Here is a 21,050-nt window from a genome sequence, read left to right on the forward strand (position 1 = left end):
GAAAGCACCATCGGGATTAACCATGAGAAGTTAGCAATTGGAGATAGTGGGAGAGGGGCATATGGAAACTGTAGTATTCTTGCAACTTCTCTTTAAATCTAATTCCATTCTAAAATAAAGAATTCATTTAAAAATAGTGTACTCTTATACTCTTTAAAGAGAAGAAAGGAATTTAGGACTCCTTCCCTCATAGGTTATTCACATATATATAGATGATGATGAGATATGTGTGTGTATGTGTATCCTTTTGTCTATCTGGAATACATCACAGGTGCCAAACCCATTTTAGCCTACCTTGCCCCCTTTAACTTTAAGATCCAGACACACCTAACTCGTTGGTCCCTCATCTGGGCCTGTTCCTTGGCTGTGGGCCTCTATTTCCATGTCTTTTCCTGGAATTAGATTTCACTTAGCTAATACCTCCTTAATCTTAGGGCCTAAGGATTTGGATTCATTTCTACCGGAAAGGCTTCCCTCCTGCTCAGATTGGAGCTCTAGAACATTCAGTACTCCTCCTTTATGTCATTTGTGAGTCTGTGTTGTAAGAATGTGTTTACTTGCCTTTATCTCCCTTTCTGGTGGCAGGTCTGTGAGGGCTGATCTGTTATTATCTCCAGGGCTCAAAATAATGCCTGGCCTATAGCAGGTGTTTAAGAAATCCTTGATGAATCAGTGAATGTAATGTAGTATGTGTGTATGTGTGTGTGTGTGTGTGTGTGTGTGTGTGTGAGGGAGGGAGCGTCTCTATAAAGTGCATCTATGCTAGAAACAGCTTACAATATCCATGAAAAAATAGCTATAGAACAGGACAGTATGTGAAGAGTATTATTAAAATGGTGCTAAGAAAGTATATTTCTCAGAAGAGAAGGAATAGATAGCTGGGACTGGTGGTTAGAGCCATTTTGTGATGTGTTTTAAGTGATTTACACTTGACAATGGCAGTAGCTGGGAGTCATTGAAGGTCTTGGAGCAGAGGCAAACACAGTCTTTTTGATACTCAGGTAGTGAACAGATAAATAGGAGAGAGAAAGCCTTTGAGACAAAAGACTAGTAAGGTCCAATGTACTAAACCCTTATTTATAAGCCCTTAAGGGTTGAGATAGTGAGGCTTTAAATGAAGGTGATAGTAAGTACAGACTGGAAGAAATAGAAGGCAGAGGCATTTTTTGATGAAAAAAAAAAATTCTTTGAAAAAGAAAGGATGATAGAGCTTATTGACCACTTAGATGAGGGGGAAAATGTGAGAGGAGGTAATTAAAAAGATAAAGCTGCCCTAGTTAAAGAAATGACATGGAAATCATCTAAAGATTAAGCAGGAAGGATACCTATTAGACAATAACAAAAGTTTTTTTTTCCAAACTTAGAGAACTAAACTTCTCATTCATTTTTTTTTTTTTTTTTTTTTTTAGTGAGAAAGTAGATCTTCTGTTCTAAAAAATTGGGGGATTATGAAAATTGAAAAGCAAATACTTATATTAAGCACTCTTACATTGTCGGCTTTAGAGTTACATTTACCAAAGGCAACTTTCCTGCTATTTCCATTCTGATAATCTCCTGCTAGTGGGTTCCCAGAATTTTATTATTCTTATTTACTTAACTCATATCTAGATTGTAAAAAAAAAAATGAGTCAGATAGGGTTCCAGGCCATGGCCTAAACTAGAATTTCTCCAGCTCATAATCACAATGTGAAAATCCAGGGGTCTTACAGATAATAAGAGATCATCCAGGGATTCTGATGGGATGGTTTTGTTTCCCATACTGAATCTCTACAATAAAAGTTTAATAAAAACTATAAATACTCAGTGAGAACTTTTCTTTAAAAAAGGACACAGTCTGAAGTATAATCATTTACTTCTTGAAATGGACAAATACACCTTTGCTGAAATTTATGGTATTTCTATCAGGATTATATTGGCCCAGAAAATGCAAAATATAAATTACCTAGAAAAATTCCAAGAGAATACCCTTTGCTTCCAATGTCTTCTGTTTGGTCATAATAAAGTGGAAAACATACACCATTTTTTCCATAAAAATTGCCAAAATAATCCTCCTTCCAAAATGGAATCACAGCTATTAAAAATCCCACAATCCAGATGCAAATGAGGATGACCATGGTCTGCCATTTTCCAGGACGAATGTTACTGAAGGGAAAGACAATGGCCAGGAATTTCTCCAAAGTCAAGTATGTCAGCAGCAGGACGGACACTTCAGTAGACAGCATGGCCAGGAACCCCATGAGACGGCACTGTAAACTCTCCATCCACAGCAGCGCATACTTCTGATACTGCCCTCGGTATTTTATATCAAAAAAGCCAATGAAGAACAAATAAACACCCATCAGGCAGTCTGCACCTGTTAAAGAATCAATACAGTGTCTGTTGGTGGTTCCCAAACATCTCTGTTTTGGTTTTCTAATTAGGTATTCCTCTTCCATCCTGTATTAAATGAACTAATACAAACACCTACAGCAGTCTCTAGAAGCCAATGGAGTTCACGAAAGTTGTCCTAATTCTAAAGTACCATACTGGGTCTTTGTTTTATAATTTAAAAACAGTGGTGATGTGTGGGGGAGTATTTTTTGTGGGGAATCTATTTTTTTTGAATAATAAATTTATTTTTTATTGGTGTTCAATTTGCCAACATACAGAATAACACCCAGTGCTCATCCTGTCAAGTGCCCCCCTCAGTGCACCCCACCCCCCTCCCTCCTCCCCTTCCACCACCCCTAGTTCGTTTCCCAGAGTTAGGAGTCTTCCATGTTCTGTCTCCCTTTCTGATATTTCCTACCCATTTCTTCTCCCTTCCCCTCTATTCCCTTTCACTATTATTTATGGGGAATCTATTTTTAAAACAGTAAACAAGTATTACTTGCATAGTCAATAAAGAGAGTAATTTCCTGGGCTTGAGGAATATGGGTGCTATTGTAATTGAAGGTTAGAACTTAGTTTATAACCCACAACCTGTCTTCCATAATCTCTCTGTTGATTCACTGGCTGGCCCCCCTGTTACCCCATTTCCAATATAAAACCCCAATCGGTGGGTTCTGGATTACTGCAAATTCATTCAGTCTAAAACAGAGAGCCAAAGAGAACAGTACTTCATACTTAGAACAAAAATTGCCCACCTCACCATTTATGTTAAGTGCCATTGTTGAAGACCAGTATGAATCTAGTGCACAGGTCACAGAAGACATCCTAAACCCATTTAGATAGGAAACATACTTACAACAAAGGATTTTGATGGATGTAGCGTGAGTTGTATTTTCAGCTTTAATGAAAGATCTCATGCCAATGACAAAAAGATTTCCAAAGCAGGTTATGAAAGCTATAACCCAGACAAATATTCTGAGGATATTGTTAGCCAAGAGGTCCTCAAATGAAGAAATGCCGTCAGTCAAGGGCATACATATGCGGACATGGGGAGCATACGAGCAGTATCGAAAGTTTTTGAAATAACTAAATTCAAAGGGAAAAAAAGAGTCACTTTACAGCAATGACAGAGAAACTACAGTTGCCGTCCTATAATAGAGCTGCTGCTCTGTCAGGTAGGCAATGTCACTAGGTCTGTTTATTTTTGTTTAGTATTGATTATGCAATTATAAAATTCTTCATTAAATATTATATTACTCTAGACAATGTTCTTCTTGGAAAGGTAGAGAACCTGAAGGATGTAGAAATTTTGTGGCTTGACTGAGATGAATCAGGGGAGGAAATGAGAATGTGAAGTCTCCAGAACTCCATTTTTTCCTCATCCCATTGGATTATTCTCTAAGGCATTATAAAAAGTAAATTGTCATTGTTATACTGATCTGCAGCAAACATTTAGGGGCTTGGGTTTGGGATGTAAAGGACATAGGGTAGCTCACTGAAAACACCCCTGTCTTGGACTTCTTTTTAAGTATACTCACTTAGCCAGCCTCCTTTTCCCTGACCCTGGCAGGAAGGGAGGGTCTCTGATACTAGGAAAACTCAGTCTCCCAGGAGCTAGGAGAAGAAGCAGATTTCTTACCAGGGCCTACAAGGGCTTAAACAATTTCTACAGGCAAATATAGGTTTGCTTGTGATCAATGTATTTATTTTTATGATCTAGATGTGTGGATGCTTGACGTGTTTGTATTCGGAGATCATTTGGCTTATTGCCATTCCTCAAACCTGTGTATTTAGGGTTTTTATCTCCCCATGAAACTTATTTCATTTTTGTTCTCTTGTACTACCTCTTTTAGCTCATTTCTCTTTGTCTAATCCTTTTTTGCCATCTCCCTATTCAGTTTTGAGACTAGCAAGTTAGACCAAGTTTTACTTTGCTGGGACCTCAAAGCCGCTGGGATTGATTGGCTGCCTACATCCACCTCACCTTCCCTTCCTTGTTCATGCCACTCAGGAATATTGGCTTTATTCCATTTTTCAAACAAGTCAGGGTCACCTCTCTTCTCAGGGCAGTGCTTTTGCTATTCCCTCTGCCTGGAAGATTCTTCCCTCAGATATTGCCAGGCCTGGTCCCTCCCTCCATTCAGGCCTGCTCAGATGTCACTTCTCCCTTCTAGAAGCCATCTGTGACCTCTCTCTGTCCCTTCATATTGCTATACTTTTCTTCACAGTGTTTATTCATTATTTATTTGTTCACTTTCTGTTTCCCCAAGCTAAATGGAAGCTCCATGAGGTAGACACTTCTGTCTCCTGTTTATCCTGTGATCTCAGATCTAGAACAGTGCCTGACACATGGGAAGTACTCAAAAATACTTCCTAAATGAGCAAATAAATGATGGATAATTTCGTGCTGGATTTGTCAAGTAGAGAAATGGAGGACAACTCCTGCCCTCAAGTAACTTACAGTCTAGCTTCCTGAAATCATCTATCCTATTAAAGGAACTTGATGTATAATTCCATTTTTATCTTCTCCTTGCCTGGAGTCCTTGGCACACACTTGACCTGACCTCTTAGTTCCTTTAAGTTTCCATTATGTCCTGTCTTCAGATAGACAAAGCTAGGGTCTCTCTTGGTCATTCAACCTCTCCTACTGCTGTGACCATGGCACTGGTTGGCAGGTGGAAGGGCTGGGGGTTATGAGGTGGAGAGGTTTCAATAAATGGTGGACAAGGAAGGTAAAGAATAAGCAGGTCACTTAGTAGGGAAGTAACTAAAGTAACACATTTTCTATCAATTGTTAGAAAATTGTTAGGTCCTTCTTAACCTCAGCCAGAGGTTCATATTTTAAGTGGCAGCTTCTTCATCAGGTTCTAAAAAGGACCTCATATTCTACTTGCAACAAGGAAATTATATAGCCTCACTGAATATTTAGCCTCATTAAATATTTAAATAGGAATATTTTCTATTGGTGCCACAGAAAGAGAAATTATGAAAACCATGTGGATATGCATCAAATACTTGTCTTTTAGTAACTATCACACCTACTGCAGAGACATAAACAAAATGTTCTCTCGAAAAAGCACCTTTACACCAACCATTTCATCCACTTGCTGCACCCAACTTGTAATCTTACACCGAATCCTCCCTATTGTTATGGATAACAAGGGTTAATTTTTGAAATCATGAACACATAGATTACACAGTTGATAAAGAAATGATCATGTCATAAACACATATATTAACACAACTTACACAGTGCACTTTAGCCAAATATATTAAAGTGACATCAAAAACTACTATAAAGATTAATTACCTCCATTTTGTAGTGCACTTAGTAACAGTAACAACACCTGGAATTTATATAGCACCTTTCTTCCTAAGGGCTCAAATCTTAGAGCAGCCGACTGCTCACTCATGTGAGGTGAATTAATGTTTCCAGGTCTCCTGAGTACCATTTAGCCAGTGACTTCATCTTGTGTAATGTGTGGTACCCTGATCTCTTATTGGGCCTCAATTGGATAAACAGCGTGTTTCCAGAGAGAAGTGTCATTCATGTCGGCACATCATAATATTGAACTCTATTTGAACAGGGACCAAAGGTGACAAAATTAAAAAGTTCTCAATAAAAAGACTTTTCTTGCATAAAAACACATTGCAGTGATACATTAGACAGTTTACACTAGAACATTGGCAATATTTCACCATGCTTACTTCTCCATTCTTACATACATACATACATGTGAGAAAGATTCATCATGGGTTGAAACATCCGTGTGTTTATATTTGGAATCTCTATCCTTTCCAGGTCTCTGGAAAATATGCATAATAGGTTTCATGTTTTCAGGGCTTAACTTTTTAGTAATGGCATTTTGTCATATCCTAAATACCATGCTTCAAAGTCTTGTTACCAATTCAAATTAGGATGAAAATCTTATGGTAAACTACCTTAGAAGATCACCATTTTTCTTTAGGATTTCTGGAAGTTGGAGCTGATTTTGTCATTTTATATGCAGAACATTTTCATGCATTTCTTTGATTTAAAAATGACAGCAAAGATTTGTGTGATCATAAAATTGGCTATGTAGTTTGATTTTATAGACCATGCCATGTGAGTTTTGGGGGGTTTCAGACAGGAAATGATATTTTCAACCTGAGAACATCACTGAAGTAGGTTTTGTGAGAACTTGGATTCAAATAAAGTTGTTTCTTAAAGATGCCAAAAGAGTAGGGATCCTCAACTCATCTGGTCCCACAAACTTACATTCAAAACATCTTGAACACCTATGAATTTGACCTGAGATTTAAAGAGATAACAGCTGGAACACTACAGAGAGAAAAATTTCTCTTCTAACAAGGTAGGAAAGTGAAAAATAAAAAATAAAAAAAGAATAAATTAGTAGAGGGGAGCCGCCAGTAGCCAGGCTAGAGTGGAGCGGTGAAAGCCTCCGGGGCACAAAAGCCCAGCCTGGAGAAGTGGGAACTTTAAAAATCCATGCTGGACTTTTCCCTCATGGAAAAGTGCTTAGCAGGGAAATCGGGCAGAATCGTAGGAGGGGCAATGAAGCCTCAAGATTCCTGGAATCACTATAAGAGGAGGGGCAGCGGGATCCCTGGGTGGCGCAGCGGTTTGGTGCCTGCCTTTGGCCCAGGGCGCGATCCTGGAGACCCGGAATCGAATCCCACATCGGGTTCCCGGTGCATGGAGCCTGCTTCTCCCTCTGCCTATGTCTCTGCCTCTCTCTCTCTGTGACTATCATAAATAAATAAAAATTAAAAAAAAAAAAAAAGAGGAGGGGCACCGAGGGGGAATCTCACTGCAAACCAGGGTCCGATATGGGTAAAGGACTGGAGTGCTGCAGCCCTCGGGGCATTTGAGAGAAACCAATTGGTTAGGTGGTCCAGCTCCGGACAGAGGTGGCTGTGCCCCATTCCCATTGGGAGAGGCATTCTCTGGGAGCGTGGGTCCAGTGGTACAGGGCTCTGAATCCCAGGGCACCCAAGCAGACAAAGCCAGCGATTCTGCATTTCTCCCGGGACAGGTGGAAGCAGGGAGGGCACGGGAAAGCGAGAACTCTACTGCCGCTGGGTGCCCAGCAAACTGTGCAGATCAGGGCACCCGGGCCTGCTCCCTGGAGCATCTAGGCCAGTGAGGACTGGGAGACTGCGGTTAGTTACTCGTTGGGAGCTCGACTCCAGAGTTGGAAATCTGGCCACTGCCATTGTTCTTCCTCCTTGTTTCACTTTGTGCCGGGGTGAGGCAGGGCTGCTACGAAACAAAGGCCTCACAGGAAAAACAGCTCCCACTGAGCTTGGCACCTGGTAAGGGGTGGGGCTTCTCTGCCCAGGGACAGACATCTGAGAATCAGCACAGCATACCCCTCCCCCAGAAGAACTGCTGGAAGAACAGGGGAAGAGCAAGTTCATTGACCAAGCAGTGCTGGAAAGCTCCAGGACTGAGGGAAAATAGTATATAGAACTAGAGGGTCCTTTGTTCTTCTTTTTTCTTTTTCCATTATGACTCATTTTTATATCAGACAAAAAATTTCAGTATTTTTTTCTCTTTTCCCACCTTAACTACAATATTTTACCAGTTCTTCATTTTTAAGTTTTTTTTTTTCCTTTTTGACTTTCATATTTCTACAATTAGCTGTCTTAGATATATTTTTCACTTCTGGATTCCCTTCAATGTATTCAATTTAATTTTGGTAGATATATGAGATATGGGTTTTTGTTCTTTGTTTTTTCTGCCTCATTTTGCTTTACAATGGTGGAAGTTAGTGCCTTCTGAAATACTACCAACATACACCCAGAACCAAGTGGAACACCATGTTGGTCAATTCTGTGAGATTATATTCTGTCTTCCTTCTCATTCTGTCCCCTCTTTGATCTTGTTTGTTTTGGGGGTCAATGTTGGGGCTTTCTACAAGTATTGCTGGTTTATATAAATTTGAGATTGAGCATCTTCTAACATACAGAACAAAATATACTCAGAAACAAGAGAATCACCAACTAGAAACCCTCAAGTAGACTACATTCTCTCTCCATTGCTTCCTTACCACCACCATCCCCCCTTTTTCTCCTTTTCCACTTTACTTTTTTTCCCCTTTTCTTTACTTTTCCCCCCTTTTTCTTTTTTCTTCTTTGTTTTTGGTTTTTGGCTTTTTATTTTTACTACTTTGTTTTAAAATTTGTTTCTTATTTTAATGGTCCTTTTATTTTATTTTGTTCTGTTCTTCTTTTTTCTTTTATTTTCTGGTCTCTGACCTCTTAAATCATCTAGGGTGTATTTTACTTAGGTCGTGGTTGATATTTTTGACTCAGCCCATTCATACAGCCACTCTGCACTGGACAAAATGACTAGAAGGAAGAATTCACCACAAAAGAAAGAACCAGAAACAGTATTACCTGCCATAGAGTTACAGAATTTGGATTTAAATATGATGTCAGAAATTCAATTCAGAAGTACAATTATAAAGCTACTGGTGGCTCTGGAAGAAAGCATAAAGGACTCTAGAGACTACTGCAGAATTGAGATCTAATCAGGCTGAGAATAAAAATAGGTTATATAGATGCAATCCAAAATGGATGCTCTAACCACTAGGGTTAATGAGGTGGAAGAGAGAGTGAGTGACAAAGAAGACAAGTTGATGGTAAGGAAGGAAGCTGAGGAAAAAAGAGAAAAACAATTAAGAGCCCATGAGGAGAGGCTTAGGGAAATAAATGATAGCTTGAGAAAGAAGAATATGATTGGAAGAGACTGAGAGAGAGAGAGGACCACAAAGTATATTTGAACAAACCATAGCTGAGAGAACTTCCCAAAGTTCAGGCATTAAGATCCAAGGGATAGACAGGACCCCCCAAAATCAATAAAAACTGTTCAACACCTCAACATTTAATAGTGAAACTTGTAAATTTCAAAGATAAAGAGAAAATTCATAAAGCAGCTCAAGACAAGAGATTCTTAACTTATATGGGGGAAAATATAAGATTAACAGACCTCTCCACAGAGACCTGGCAGGCCAGAAAGGGCTGGCATGATATATACAGGGTACTAAATGAGAAGAACATGCAGCCAAGAATACCTTATCCAGCAAGGCTGTCATTCAGAATAGAAGGAGGGATAAAGAGCTTCCAGGACGTGCGGAAACTGAAAGAATATGTGACCACCAAACCGGCTCTCCAGAAATATTAAGGGGGAACCCTTAATAGTTAATAAACTATCTTTCAATAGTTACTCTGAATGTGAATGGGCTAAATGATCCCATCAAAAGACAGGGTATCGGACTGGATAAAAAAAGCAAGACCCATCTATTTGCTGTCTACAAGAGACTCATTTTAGACCTAAGGACACCTCCAGCCTGAAAATGAAGGGGTGGAGAACCATTTACCATTCAAATGGTCCTCAAAAGAAAGCTAGGGTAGCAATCCTCATATCATATAAATTTAAGTTTATCCCAAAGACTGTAGTAAGATATGAAGAGGGACACTATATCATACTTAAAGGGTCCATCCAACAAGAAAACCTACCAATCATGAATATGTATGCCACTAAAGAGGGAGCTGCCAAGTATATCAATCAATTAATAACCAAAGTAAAGAGATACTTAGATAATAAGACATTAATGGGAGGAGACCTCAACATGGTACTTTCTGCAAATGACAGATATTCTAAGCAGAACATCACCAAAGAAACAAGGACCTTAAATAATACACTTGACCAGATGGATTTCACAGATATATACAGAACTTTCCATCAGAATGCAACTGACTACACATTCTTATCAGGTGCACATAGAATTTTCTTCAGAATAGACCACATACTGGATCACAAATCAGGTCTCAACTGATACCAAAAGATTGAGATTGTTCCCTGCATATTTTCAGACCACAATGCTTTGAAACTAGAACTCAATCACAAGAAGAAATTTGAAAGGAACTCAAACAAGTGGAGGTTAAAGAGCATCCTACTAAAAGATCAATGTGTCAACCAAGAAATTAGAGAATGATTAAAAAAATTGATGGAAACTAATGAAAATGAAGACACAACCATTCAAAATCTTTGGCATACAGCAAAAGCAGTCCTAAGAGGGAAATACATCGTGATACAAGCCACCCTCAAAAAATTGGGAAAAAAACCCTCAAATACACAAGCTAACCTCACACCTAAAGGAATTGGAGAAAGAACAATAAATAAAACTTACACCAAGCATAAGAAGAGAGTTAATAAAGATTCAAGCAGAACTCAATGAAATAGAGACCAGGAGAACTGTAGAACAGATCAACAAAACCAGGATCTGGTTCTTTGAAAGAATTAATAAGATAGATAAATCCCTAGCCAGCCTTATCAAAAAAAAAGAGAGAAGACTCAAATTAATAAAATCACGAATGAAAGAGGAGAGATCACAACCAATACCAAGGAAATACAAACGATTTAAAAAACGGATTATGAGCAAATATATGCCAACATATTAAGCATTCTAGAAAAAAATGGATGCATTTCTGAAAAACCACAAATTACCAAAACTGGAACAGGAAGAAATTGAAAGCCTGAACAGGCCAATAACCAGTGAGGAAATTGAAGCAGTCATCAAAAACCTCCCAAGACACAAAAGTCCTAGGGCCAGATGGCTTCCCAAGGGAATTCTATCAAACGATTAAAGAGAAATACTACCCATTCTACTAAAGTGGTTTTGAAGGATAGAATGGGACAGAATACTTCCAAACTTGTTTTATGAGGCCAGCATTATCTTGATTCCAAAACCAGACAAAGACTCCACCAAAAAAGAATTATAAACAAATATCCATAATGAACAAAGATGCAAAAATTCTCAACAAGATACTAGCCAATAGGATCCAGCAGTATATTAAGAGTATTATTCACCATGACCAAGTGAGATTTGTCCCCAGAATGCAAGGTTGGTTCAACACTCGTAAAACAATCAATGTGATAGATCATATCAACAAGAGAAAAAACAAGAACCATATGATCCTCTCAATAGAGGCAGAGAAAGCATTTGATAAAATACAGCATCCATTCCGATTAAAACCCTTCAAAGTGTAGAGATAGAAGGAACATTCCTCAATATCTTAAAAGCCATTTATGAAAAGCCCACAGCAAATATTCTCAATGTGGAGAAACTTTCTCCTAAGATCAGGAACATGACAGGGATGTCCACTCTCACCACTGTTATTCAACATAGTATTAGAAGTCCTCACCTCAGTAATCAGACAACAAAAAAGAGATAAAAGGCATTCGAATTGAAAAAGAAGAAGTCAAACTCTCCCTCTTCGCAGATGACATGATATTGTACATAGAAAACCCAAAATACTCCATCCCAAGATTGATAGAACTCATACAGCAATTCAGCAATGTGGCAGGATACAAAATCAATGCCCAGAAGTCAGTGGCATTTCTATACAATAACGAGATTGAAGAAATAGAAATTAAGGAATCAATCCCATTTACAATTGCACCCAAAAGCATAAGATACCTAGGAATAAACCTAACCAAAGAGATAAAGGATCTATACTCTAAAAACTACAGAACACTTCTGAAAGAAATTGAGGAAGACACAAAGAGATGGAAAAACATTCCATGCTCATGGATTGAAAGAATAAACATTGTGAAATTGTCTCTGCTACCCAGGGCAATTCACACATTCAATGCAATCTCTATCAAAATACCATAGACTTTCATCACAGGGTTGGAACAAATAATCTTAAGATTTGTATGGAATCAGAAAGAGCCCGAATAGCCAGAGGAATATTGAAAAAGGAAAACAATGCCAAGAGGCAACACAATGCTGGATTTCAAGCTGTACTACAAAGCTGTGATCATCAAGACAGTGTGGTACTGGTGCAAAAACAGACACACAGATCAATGGAGAACCCAGAAATGTCCACTCAACTCTATGGTCAACTAATATTCGACAAATCAGGAAAGAATATCCACTGGAAAAAGGACAGTCTCTTCAATAAATTGTGTTGGGAAAATTGGACAGCCATGTGCAGAAGAATGAAACTAGACCATTCTCTTACACCATACACAAAGATAAATTCAAAATGGATGAAAGATCTAAATGCAAGACCAGAATCCATCAAAATCCTAGAGGAGAATACAGGCAACACTTTTTTAAACTTGGGCACAGTAAGTTCTCGCAAGATACATCTACAAAGGCAAAGGAAATAAAAGCAACAATGAACTATTGTGACTTAATCAGGATAAAAAGCTTCTGTACAGCAAGAGAAACAGTCAACAAAACTAAAAGACAACCTACAGAATGGGAGAAGATATTTGCAAATGATGTATCAGATAAAGGACTAGTATCCAAGATCTATAAAAAACTTATGAACCTCAACACCCAAGATACAAACAATCCAATCATGAAATGGGAAGAACACATGAACATAAATTTCACCAAAGAAGACATACACAGGACACACAAGCACATGAGAAAATGTTCCGCATCATTTGCCATCAGGGAAATACAAACCAAATCCACAATACGATACCACCTCACACCAGTGAGAATGGCAAAAATTAACAAGACAAGAAACAACAAATATTGGAGAGGATGTGGAGAAGGGGGAACCCTCTTACACTGTTGGTGGGAATGTGAACTGGTGCAGCCACTCTGGAAAACAGTGCTGAGGTTCCTCAAAAAGTTAAAAATAGAGCAACTGCACTATTAGATATTTACCCTAAAGATACAGATGTAGTGAAATGCCGGGACACCTGCACCCCAATGTTCATAGCAGCAATGTCCACAATGGCCAAACTGTGGAAGGAGCCCCAATGTCCTTTGACAGATGAATGGATAAAGAAGATGTGGTCTATATATGCAACGGAATATTACTTAGCCATCAAAAAGGATGAATATCTTTATATATATGTTACAGATATATTTTATATATCTTATTATACATATGTTATATTATGTCTTATTATATATGTTATATATATACGCATATATATGTTTTTGGGTTTTTATATTCTTGTTTCTTAAGAACAGAAACCAAGTCTTTTTCATCAGTGGGTTCTCACTAATACTTGTTGAAAGAGAATCTAAATTTGGCCTTAATTTCCAAAAGAAAACTATTTAGCAATAGGAAAAGGTCATGTTAAGGATCAGTCTTTGGAATTAACTTTTAGGCTGTGATCTGGTAATGTGTATGCCCTCTGTGTAAAAACAAACAACAAACATGAAACAACAATGACTATTTCTGGGAAAGGAATGAAGTAGTTCAAAGAAAAACTGGTAGAGTTCTAAACACTATTTAAACCCAATACATTTGAAATTTTAAAATACTGAAAACATTAAGTGCCCAAGTATTCATATTGATGAGATAATTTTTTTCCTTTACTGATAAAAATATAAAAAGCATGTATTATAAACCAGTATCAAGTAGATTGTTGTAGCAAAGGTAAAAGAAAAAAGCAGGTAAGTCTTGCACAATTTGTTTTTTACCGCCTGTTCAGTAACCAAACTACTGAGAATTTAATTCTTTGAAAAGATTGCAAGGTGAGATTTTTCCAAGTTAACCAGTAATGCAGCTTCAAACACAGAAATGGTCTTTACAACATATTGAATGGTTTTGTTGTCATTCAGTATATACTTGATGGTAACAGTGATATTCACAACTGTCTGATGATACATGCTTAAATAAAAAGCCCTCTGTGTATAAAATTCCCATTTAAAAATAAATGTGGTTCTTAGTAAAGTATATCCACTAAAATGATAATCGACATACTGTTATGTTTGACTTACAGAGACTGAAGTTGTTTAAGACTTTCAAACTGGTTCTTGTGGAGATACAAAAGAGGATTGGACGACAGATTCCTTTTGTACCATTAGAAAGAGGGAGGAAAGAAGCATCAGGATGTTATTATTTTTGGAAGCTCAAGATGCTACCATTTAAATCTGATGATGGTGGGAAGAAAAACTTACAGTTTTTGTAGAAGCTTCAGGTCTTTAAAAATTTCGGGTGGTAGCTCCATTATCATATTGCTAGACAGGTCCCTGTGGATGGCAGTGAAAACTCAATGCAATTACATTGGAAATAAATGACATGTTTATTACTCCTCACAATTATCATCATCCTGATTGATGTAACAAAAAATATGATCCAGTTTAACCAACCTGATAACCTGTTACAAAACAAGGCTGTGTGAATCAGCCAAATGGATATGTTTTCCATCACTTTCAGACATGTGACATTTTGCTCATCCAGTTCCTGTCTGGAATTTCCTCTCAGTCCCTCTCCAATACATTTTAACCCAGCTTCAATGTCTAGTTTGATTAATTTCTTCTGTTTCAGGTACACTCTGTACACTTTGATCATTCATTATTTCTGTGATTCCTACTTGGTTGAAGTATATGATATCTTGTTTATCCAACTGTAATGCAAGCTTTCTGAGGCAAAGACCTATGTCTTCTATTTATTCTGCATTCCATCTAAGATAGTATTGCCAAATATTATCTGCCCAGATAATCTTGAATGGGTAAGTTCACACCATTTTAAGTCTATTTTGATATGGTACTATTCTTTAAAAGGAATTAAAAATTTAGAATGAAATATAATAGTACTGGCCAATCCACAAAGAATCATAGGGAAGCGTTTCTACAGAATGTAGAAAAGGATTTGCTCAGATCAGAAGGAATGAGGAGTCTTTAACCAAAATATCCTTCTGAAGGGAAAAATGTTCAAAAGTAAAACAGACATGCAATTGCTTAAGACTCAAACAAAAGATCTTTTCTATTTTTTGATGCTTTGGAGGCTGCTGATGGATTTGTGGGAGTTACAAATAACTAAGACAGGTCTTTTTCTAAAGAAGCTTACAATTAGAATAAACAACTAGATTATAAAATAAGAAAGGAATGAAGCAAATGCTATTATAGATGCACTGGTAAAAAATAGAGGAAGGAGTTGGAGATTAGGAACTGTTTGAACAAAGCTTTATGATTTTCATAGGTGGTATAAAAGAAGAACAGCTTTTCAGGTGAGGGTTAAGCAGGATCAGTGAAACAAAAAAACCTTGAAATCAATGACATCTGGAGTTTGCAAACGGTCTAGTGTGGGTAGAGGATGGAAAGTATGAGGAGATGTAAAGGAAGTGAGCTTGTAAATGAGCATGGATACAAAACGGAAGGCTATGAATACATTCCAAGGCAATACTTCCCAGAGCATAGTCCAGGCATCAGAACCAAAGAGAATGCTAAAAAAAGAGCACATTCCTGGTGCCTGCTCCAGAACTATCACTTCAGAATCTGGGAGGGAGCCTGGTACATGCATTTAAAGTCAGTATCCCTTGCGATTCTTTTGAACATTAGCATTGAAAGCCAGCAACAAGGAATGAGAATATGAAGCAGAACAGAGGCATACTATGCTCTGAGTTAGGGGGTGATAGTTCTGTCAAAAGCATGAAAGGTTGGAAAGCCAAACAATGGAGACCAGGCAGGAGGCTTTGATCCTGGACCACCTGAAAGCTGATGAGGGCTTAAGGAGGGCGTGGGCTGGGCTCATAGTCTGGTAGGACAGGAAGTGTAATGAGGGTTGGAGGGGAAAGGAGGAGGCCTTGAGCCTGGCTGCCAGGAAGGGTGCCGATACCACTAAGATGGTAGGTTCAGCGGAAGAAGCTGGGGGGGTGGGAGTGTGTGTGGCTCTGCCTAAGTGTAGGATAAAAGGATTGGAATGTTTTTAAAAATATGGACTCTGTATTAGTGTTTCCTTAACTTTGTACCTAAAACATGCTCCTGTTTGTCCTGGACTGCTCACCTGCTCTATCCTGTAACCCAAATCCTTATTAACCCTCTAAAGTCTCATTAGGAATGCCCTCATGAAGAATGAGCAAGCAATTCTGAGGGAGCCACCTTTCACTTTTTGCCATAGAATGACAATATTTTTAGTTCTAATGCTAAAGGCTGTAAATGAAACACTACTTTAAAATTCCTTATCAGTGTTTTCTTTTGACTTCCAAATCTATTGGTTTCCCTTCCCAATCAATAAATTGCACATACTAGGCACTTAGTAAATATATGTGGATTTGGTTTGTGATATTTATAAGTTCAATCAAACTATCTTAAATATTAATGAATTAGTTGTCAAATTACTCCGAGTTATTTTCCCCAGTCCTTTCTGGATTTTGAAGCAAGGTGTAAAAAATGAGGGAGAGATTAGTTAAAAATTAATTTCCATTTTTTGGCTCCTTTGGAGAAGGAGGAGTTCTGTACCCAAGTCACCACTATTTGTGATATAACAGATTTAGTTTTAATTTCCAGTAATACAAAATTATGTGGGTAGCAATGAACTAATAGCAAGATAGATGCTTTTAAAAGTTCTACCTCTACAAAACATATATTTGAACAGAAAAAGTTACATGGGCTCTCTGAATATTATTCAATAAACCCAATCATTCTAGACATTTATATTTGCTTCATCAATTCTAGAAGTTCATAATTTCTCAAGGGATAAAAAGCATCTTTGTTCCTTTGTTCAGTCACGATTAATATGATTTCAGTCAGTCATTCATTTAGCAAGCATTTATTGAAAATTAACTATACTCCAGCCATTAGAGATAATGATCCTTGAGTTTAAGGAGCTCTGGAAAACTCATCTGCTCCAAAACACACACATGCACATATGAAATCACCCAAAGAAAATAGGCAAAGAAAATTAGAGTAGGCTAAATCCATATTAAGCCCACTGCTTGATTTTAATTTGCTTTTGACTTTAGGATAATGTTGGTTTTCTTAATTGATTTGGAATATCCAGGAGTCTGCAGAATTTGATTGCCACTGGTGAAAAAGCAGCCTCCCTAGTCACTTAAATTTATAATCTCGGAAGAAGTAATCCTATTTTCCTAGTAGACAATGCTACTTACAGTTCTCCTAAATTTTTTAATGAAGAAAATGTCTTCTCTGGAACAAAATCAATTTGATTTCTAGGCAGAAACCTGTAAGACATGGTGAGAGTCAGCACTGTTGGTTTGTGTCTGCTGTAAGAACCAGTTCTCATTGGGAGATGCCACTGATCCGGGTAATTCCATAAGATCTCCTTTGAAATCCAAAGTGAAGCGTGTTCTGGTGTGGAATGTAAGGCAGGAGTTTCTCACCAAGGAAATCCATGGATTCTCTCCAAGAAATGCTGCCATAGGTAATTTGAGGTGCTGAGTGTGATCTATGAATCTGCATTTTGTTTGGACTCTGATTATTTCAGAAAATGTTCATTTCCCAATATACACAAATGTAATGTCAAATTTGGATCCCATTAATTAATTAGAGTAGACTTTGAGAGGATACTTGTGTAAGGCACATTCCTTAGGAAAAGGCCAGAAAGAACAAAGTTTGAAGCAACCCCATAGGGTACCCGGGCTGCAAATGGATTTTAAATTTGGTGGCGGAGAGTGGGACAGGAAGACAGTGGTTTTACATTTCCTTTGTCTAGAAATGGAATTCTCCAAGACATACAGTAAAAAGAGGGGTTTGCAGCTAACTGTCTTACTGAGGTGTTAAATTGAATCAATCATGAGTGTGACAGTGATTCAAGAGCTACATGGGCTATAAAATAGATGTCAATGGAATTTGTTTAGTTTACCAGTATTCTCTCTCATTATCCATGAGAAAAGGAATAAACTCATTGCATATCCTGAATAGGATAGTCCCTCTTTTCTCATTAAATATGGTAGTCTGCAATCTGATTGATAAATATGTAGCCTGGTAATAACCTTATCTCTTAGATTGTTGAAAAAGAGTGGTTAGGCTACTACAAATGAATATACTCCAATTTTTCTTTTCCAACCATGTGTGCAATCATCAAACATTACTAACTGCTTACTATATGTGGAAAACTATGGTTAAAACCAAAGGAAAATTCTTGTGTTTTTACTAGCGCAAATGTGCCATAGCCAATCCATGTGCATACCCTACCTCCCTTAACATAATCAGCAATCAGAATCAGCAGTCAGAATCTTTGGCAAATCAGAATGTATTGGATATCCTTCCCTTATGAATAAAATTATTATTTTTTTCTCCAGAGAGAGAGAGAGGGACATCAAGGGATAACCGTCAGGCAGTAACAACTAATTGTTGTATAGCTAACCATTTTCACACACATTATCTCATTTCCTTGGTGATCACTGGGTTAGATACCAGCTCAGCAGAAAGGATGCAAGGAAGTAATGATTGCCCTCAGCAAGGAGAGAGCTGGAGACCTAAATGCTGGGCAGCTAAATTGAAGGCTGGGTCCCACCATCAAAATCAATAAATTCATGTGTGCATTTCCTGGGACTGCAGTTTCAGATCGAGGCTGTAAATGAAATACTACTTTAAAATTCCTTATCAGTGTTTTCTTTTGACTTCCAAATCTATTGGTTTCCCTTCGTTTACCGATTCCCATTGTATACTTACAGCACTGTGAGTGAATTGCATGACAGAAAGGAGGAATTCGTAAGATATTTTATTCCATTGCCTTCCAAATCCCTAAAAGGCAGGAGGAAAAATACTTTCAATGTCTTTGCACAAATTGCATGTCTATGGTCACTTTTTGTTGATAAAACATTTCTGAATTTTAGTTTTTAACTCATTTCAACTTTTATGCTTTCTTCCTAATAATCACAATTAGTAATATAATTAATGCTATGCTTCTTTCCTCCTTCCAATTAATGTTAGAACTTAATAAAATTGAGGGACAGGGCAGACCAACATTTCGTGAGTGTCTCTCTGTGCTAGATGCCATGCTACTAATTATGATTCTATTGCCACCGTAATAGTGGTAACTACCATTTATCAAACTTTTATGGTGTCAGGTACTGTTCTGAGTGCATAACAGCACTCCTGCAAAGTTGGTATTATCCCCTCCCCACCCCACCATTTAACATATGAGGAATGTGAGGCTCTTGGGAATTCACTTAATTTATGGTCACACAGCTGGTAAATGGTGAATTGACCTTCTAACCCAGATTTGTTTGTATCTAAAGCCTAGACACTAAACCATGGCATCATAGATCCTTATATTCTTATGTTCCGCTGACATCAGGTAGATATTTTCATCTCTATTTTGCTGAAGGAAAAACTCAGGCGAAATTATTTTTCAGATACTGAATGCCAGAGTCAGGATATGTATCCATCTGCATGATGGAAAGCGACAGCAAAATACTGCTGTTTGTTTGTTTGTTTTGATGCCGAAACCCAGAAATGAAATGACCAATCTTTCTACCATGCCTCTGAGATGCTGCTGCTGAGTGTAGCGCTGCTCCAGTGTGGCTGGGACAGCCCTCAGCATCACCTTGGAACTTCGTAGACATGCAGATTCTCAGGTTCCACCACAGTCCTACTCTAGGACTGTGGTCTTTTTAAAAAAATTCTAGTATAGTTAACATACAGTGTTATATTAGTTTCAGGTGTGCAATATAGTGAGTCAACACTTTCATACAACACCTGGTGCTCATCACAAGCACCCTCCTTAATCCTCATCATCTATTTCACCCATCCACCCACCTAGCTCTCCTCTGGTAACCATCAGTTTGTTCTCTATAGTTAAGAGTCTGTTTCTTGGCTTATCTCTCTGTCTCTCTTTTTTTCATTTGCTCATTTGTTTTGTTTCTTAAATTCTACATATGAGTGAGATCATATGGTATTTGTCCCTCTCTGGCTGATTTATTTCATTTAGTGTGATATTCTCTAGCTCCATTCACGTCATGGTAAGAGAGACTGAGGTCTTAGAGAGTCTTCATGTTGTTTGTGATGTGTGCTGACACCGGAGAAACACTGGCGGAATTATGACATTCAGACTGGCATCCCACCCAATCAGGGAACCCCTCTCAGGAGCCCTCTGATATTACCACTTCCAGCAGCTCCAAGAAATGAGAAAGAGGTGACTTTCCTGCCAAGACTCCTAACTTCTTTTTATAGTCTGCTTCCTACAATCTTCCCCATATAAGACAATAGCTATTTTGCTGCCTCTGAACATTTTGCACATTAACACTAAAATCACCAATCCTTTTGTCATTTCCTTTTAAATCTTACTTTGTAGCCATCCAAGTGGTCTTGTAGGAATTTGATATTTTTTCAGCCTTAAAATATTGTGATTAAGATAATAAACACTGTACACTCTTAAAAGCCTAAATATTGTTAAATGGAATGGGAAGAAATGTTTTTACGTTTCACAAAATAACAGTAAGGAGTTGAGAGTATAGCCTTACTGATGGCAAGTGAGGGAGGAGAAGCCTGGCCAGGGCACAGTGTTTTCTGCCTTTAAGGGTTTTTTGGGGTCTGACCTCTCAGTTCTCTGTCCTCTTGGTTTAAACGCCCTTTTTCATTCTCACTAATGATATATTTTCATTGAGTGTCTACATTTTTCCCTATTGTTTGAGGAAGCCTCAAGTGGCCATGAATATGCCAGAACCCAGGACTCTGATGCTGGTTCCTGATCTCCTCCTGGCTGCTGATGTCCATTTTGGGGGGGCAGGACGGGGGCCCTGCCCTTTTTCTGCTACCTTCATTCTTTCCTATTTGCTTCCCATTGTGAGGATGTGCTCATGTGTTCTCTAAGTTGTTTTTTTTTCACCTGTTCTTGACAAATTTTATTCTCATGTTTTTCAGATCATTATTTATTTCCCTTTTAGTAGTGACACATTTACATGAGACCATTATTGCATCAAAAGTCTTTTCGTAACAGGTATATAA

General features: G+C 38.0%; 1 protein-coding gene across 1 annotated transcript in view; it reads right to left on the bottom strand.

The window, feature by feature from the left end:
- RXFP2 (relaxin family peptide receptor 2) overlaps nt 1-21,050 on the bottom strand; it is a 50,205-nt gene that overhangs the window by 6,799 nt on the left and 22,356 nt on the right. The window contains exons 10-16 of the mRNA XM_077868186.1: nt 18,774-18,845; nt 17,249-17,320; nt 14,316-14,387; nt 14,136-14,207; nt 6,105-6,176; nt 3,227-3,456; nt 1,943-2,353 (exon numbers count right to left, since the gene is read on the bottom strand). Of these exons, the coding sequence (XP_077724312.1) occupies nt 1,943-2,353; nt 3,227-3,456; nt 6,105-6,176; nt 14,136-14,207; nt 14,316-14,387; nt 17,249-17,320; nt 18,774-18,845 (1,001 nt within the window). The remainder of the gene's footprint in view (nt 1-1,942; nt 2,354-3,226; nt 3,457-6,104; nt 6,177-14,135; nt 14,208-14,315; nt 14,388-17,248; nt 17,321-18,773; nt 18,846-21,050) is intronic.

The sequence above is a fragment of the Canis aureus genome, chromosome 24, assembly GCF_053574225.1.
Source record: "Canis aureus isolate CA01 chromosome 24, VMU_Caureus_v.1.0, whole genome shotgun sequence".
Lineage (NCBI taxonomy): Eukaryota > Metazoa > Chordata > Mammalia > Carnivora > Canidae > Canis > Canis aureus.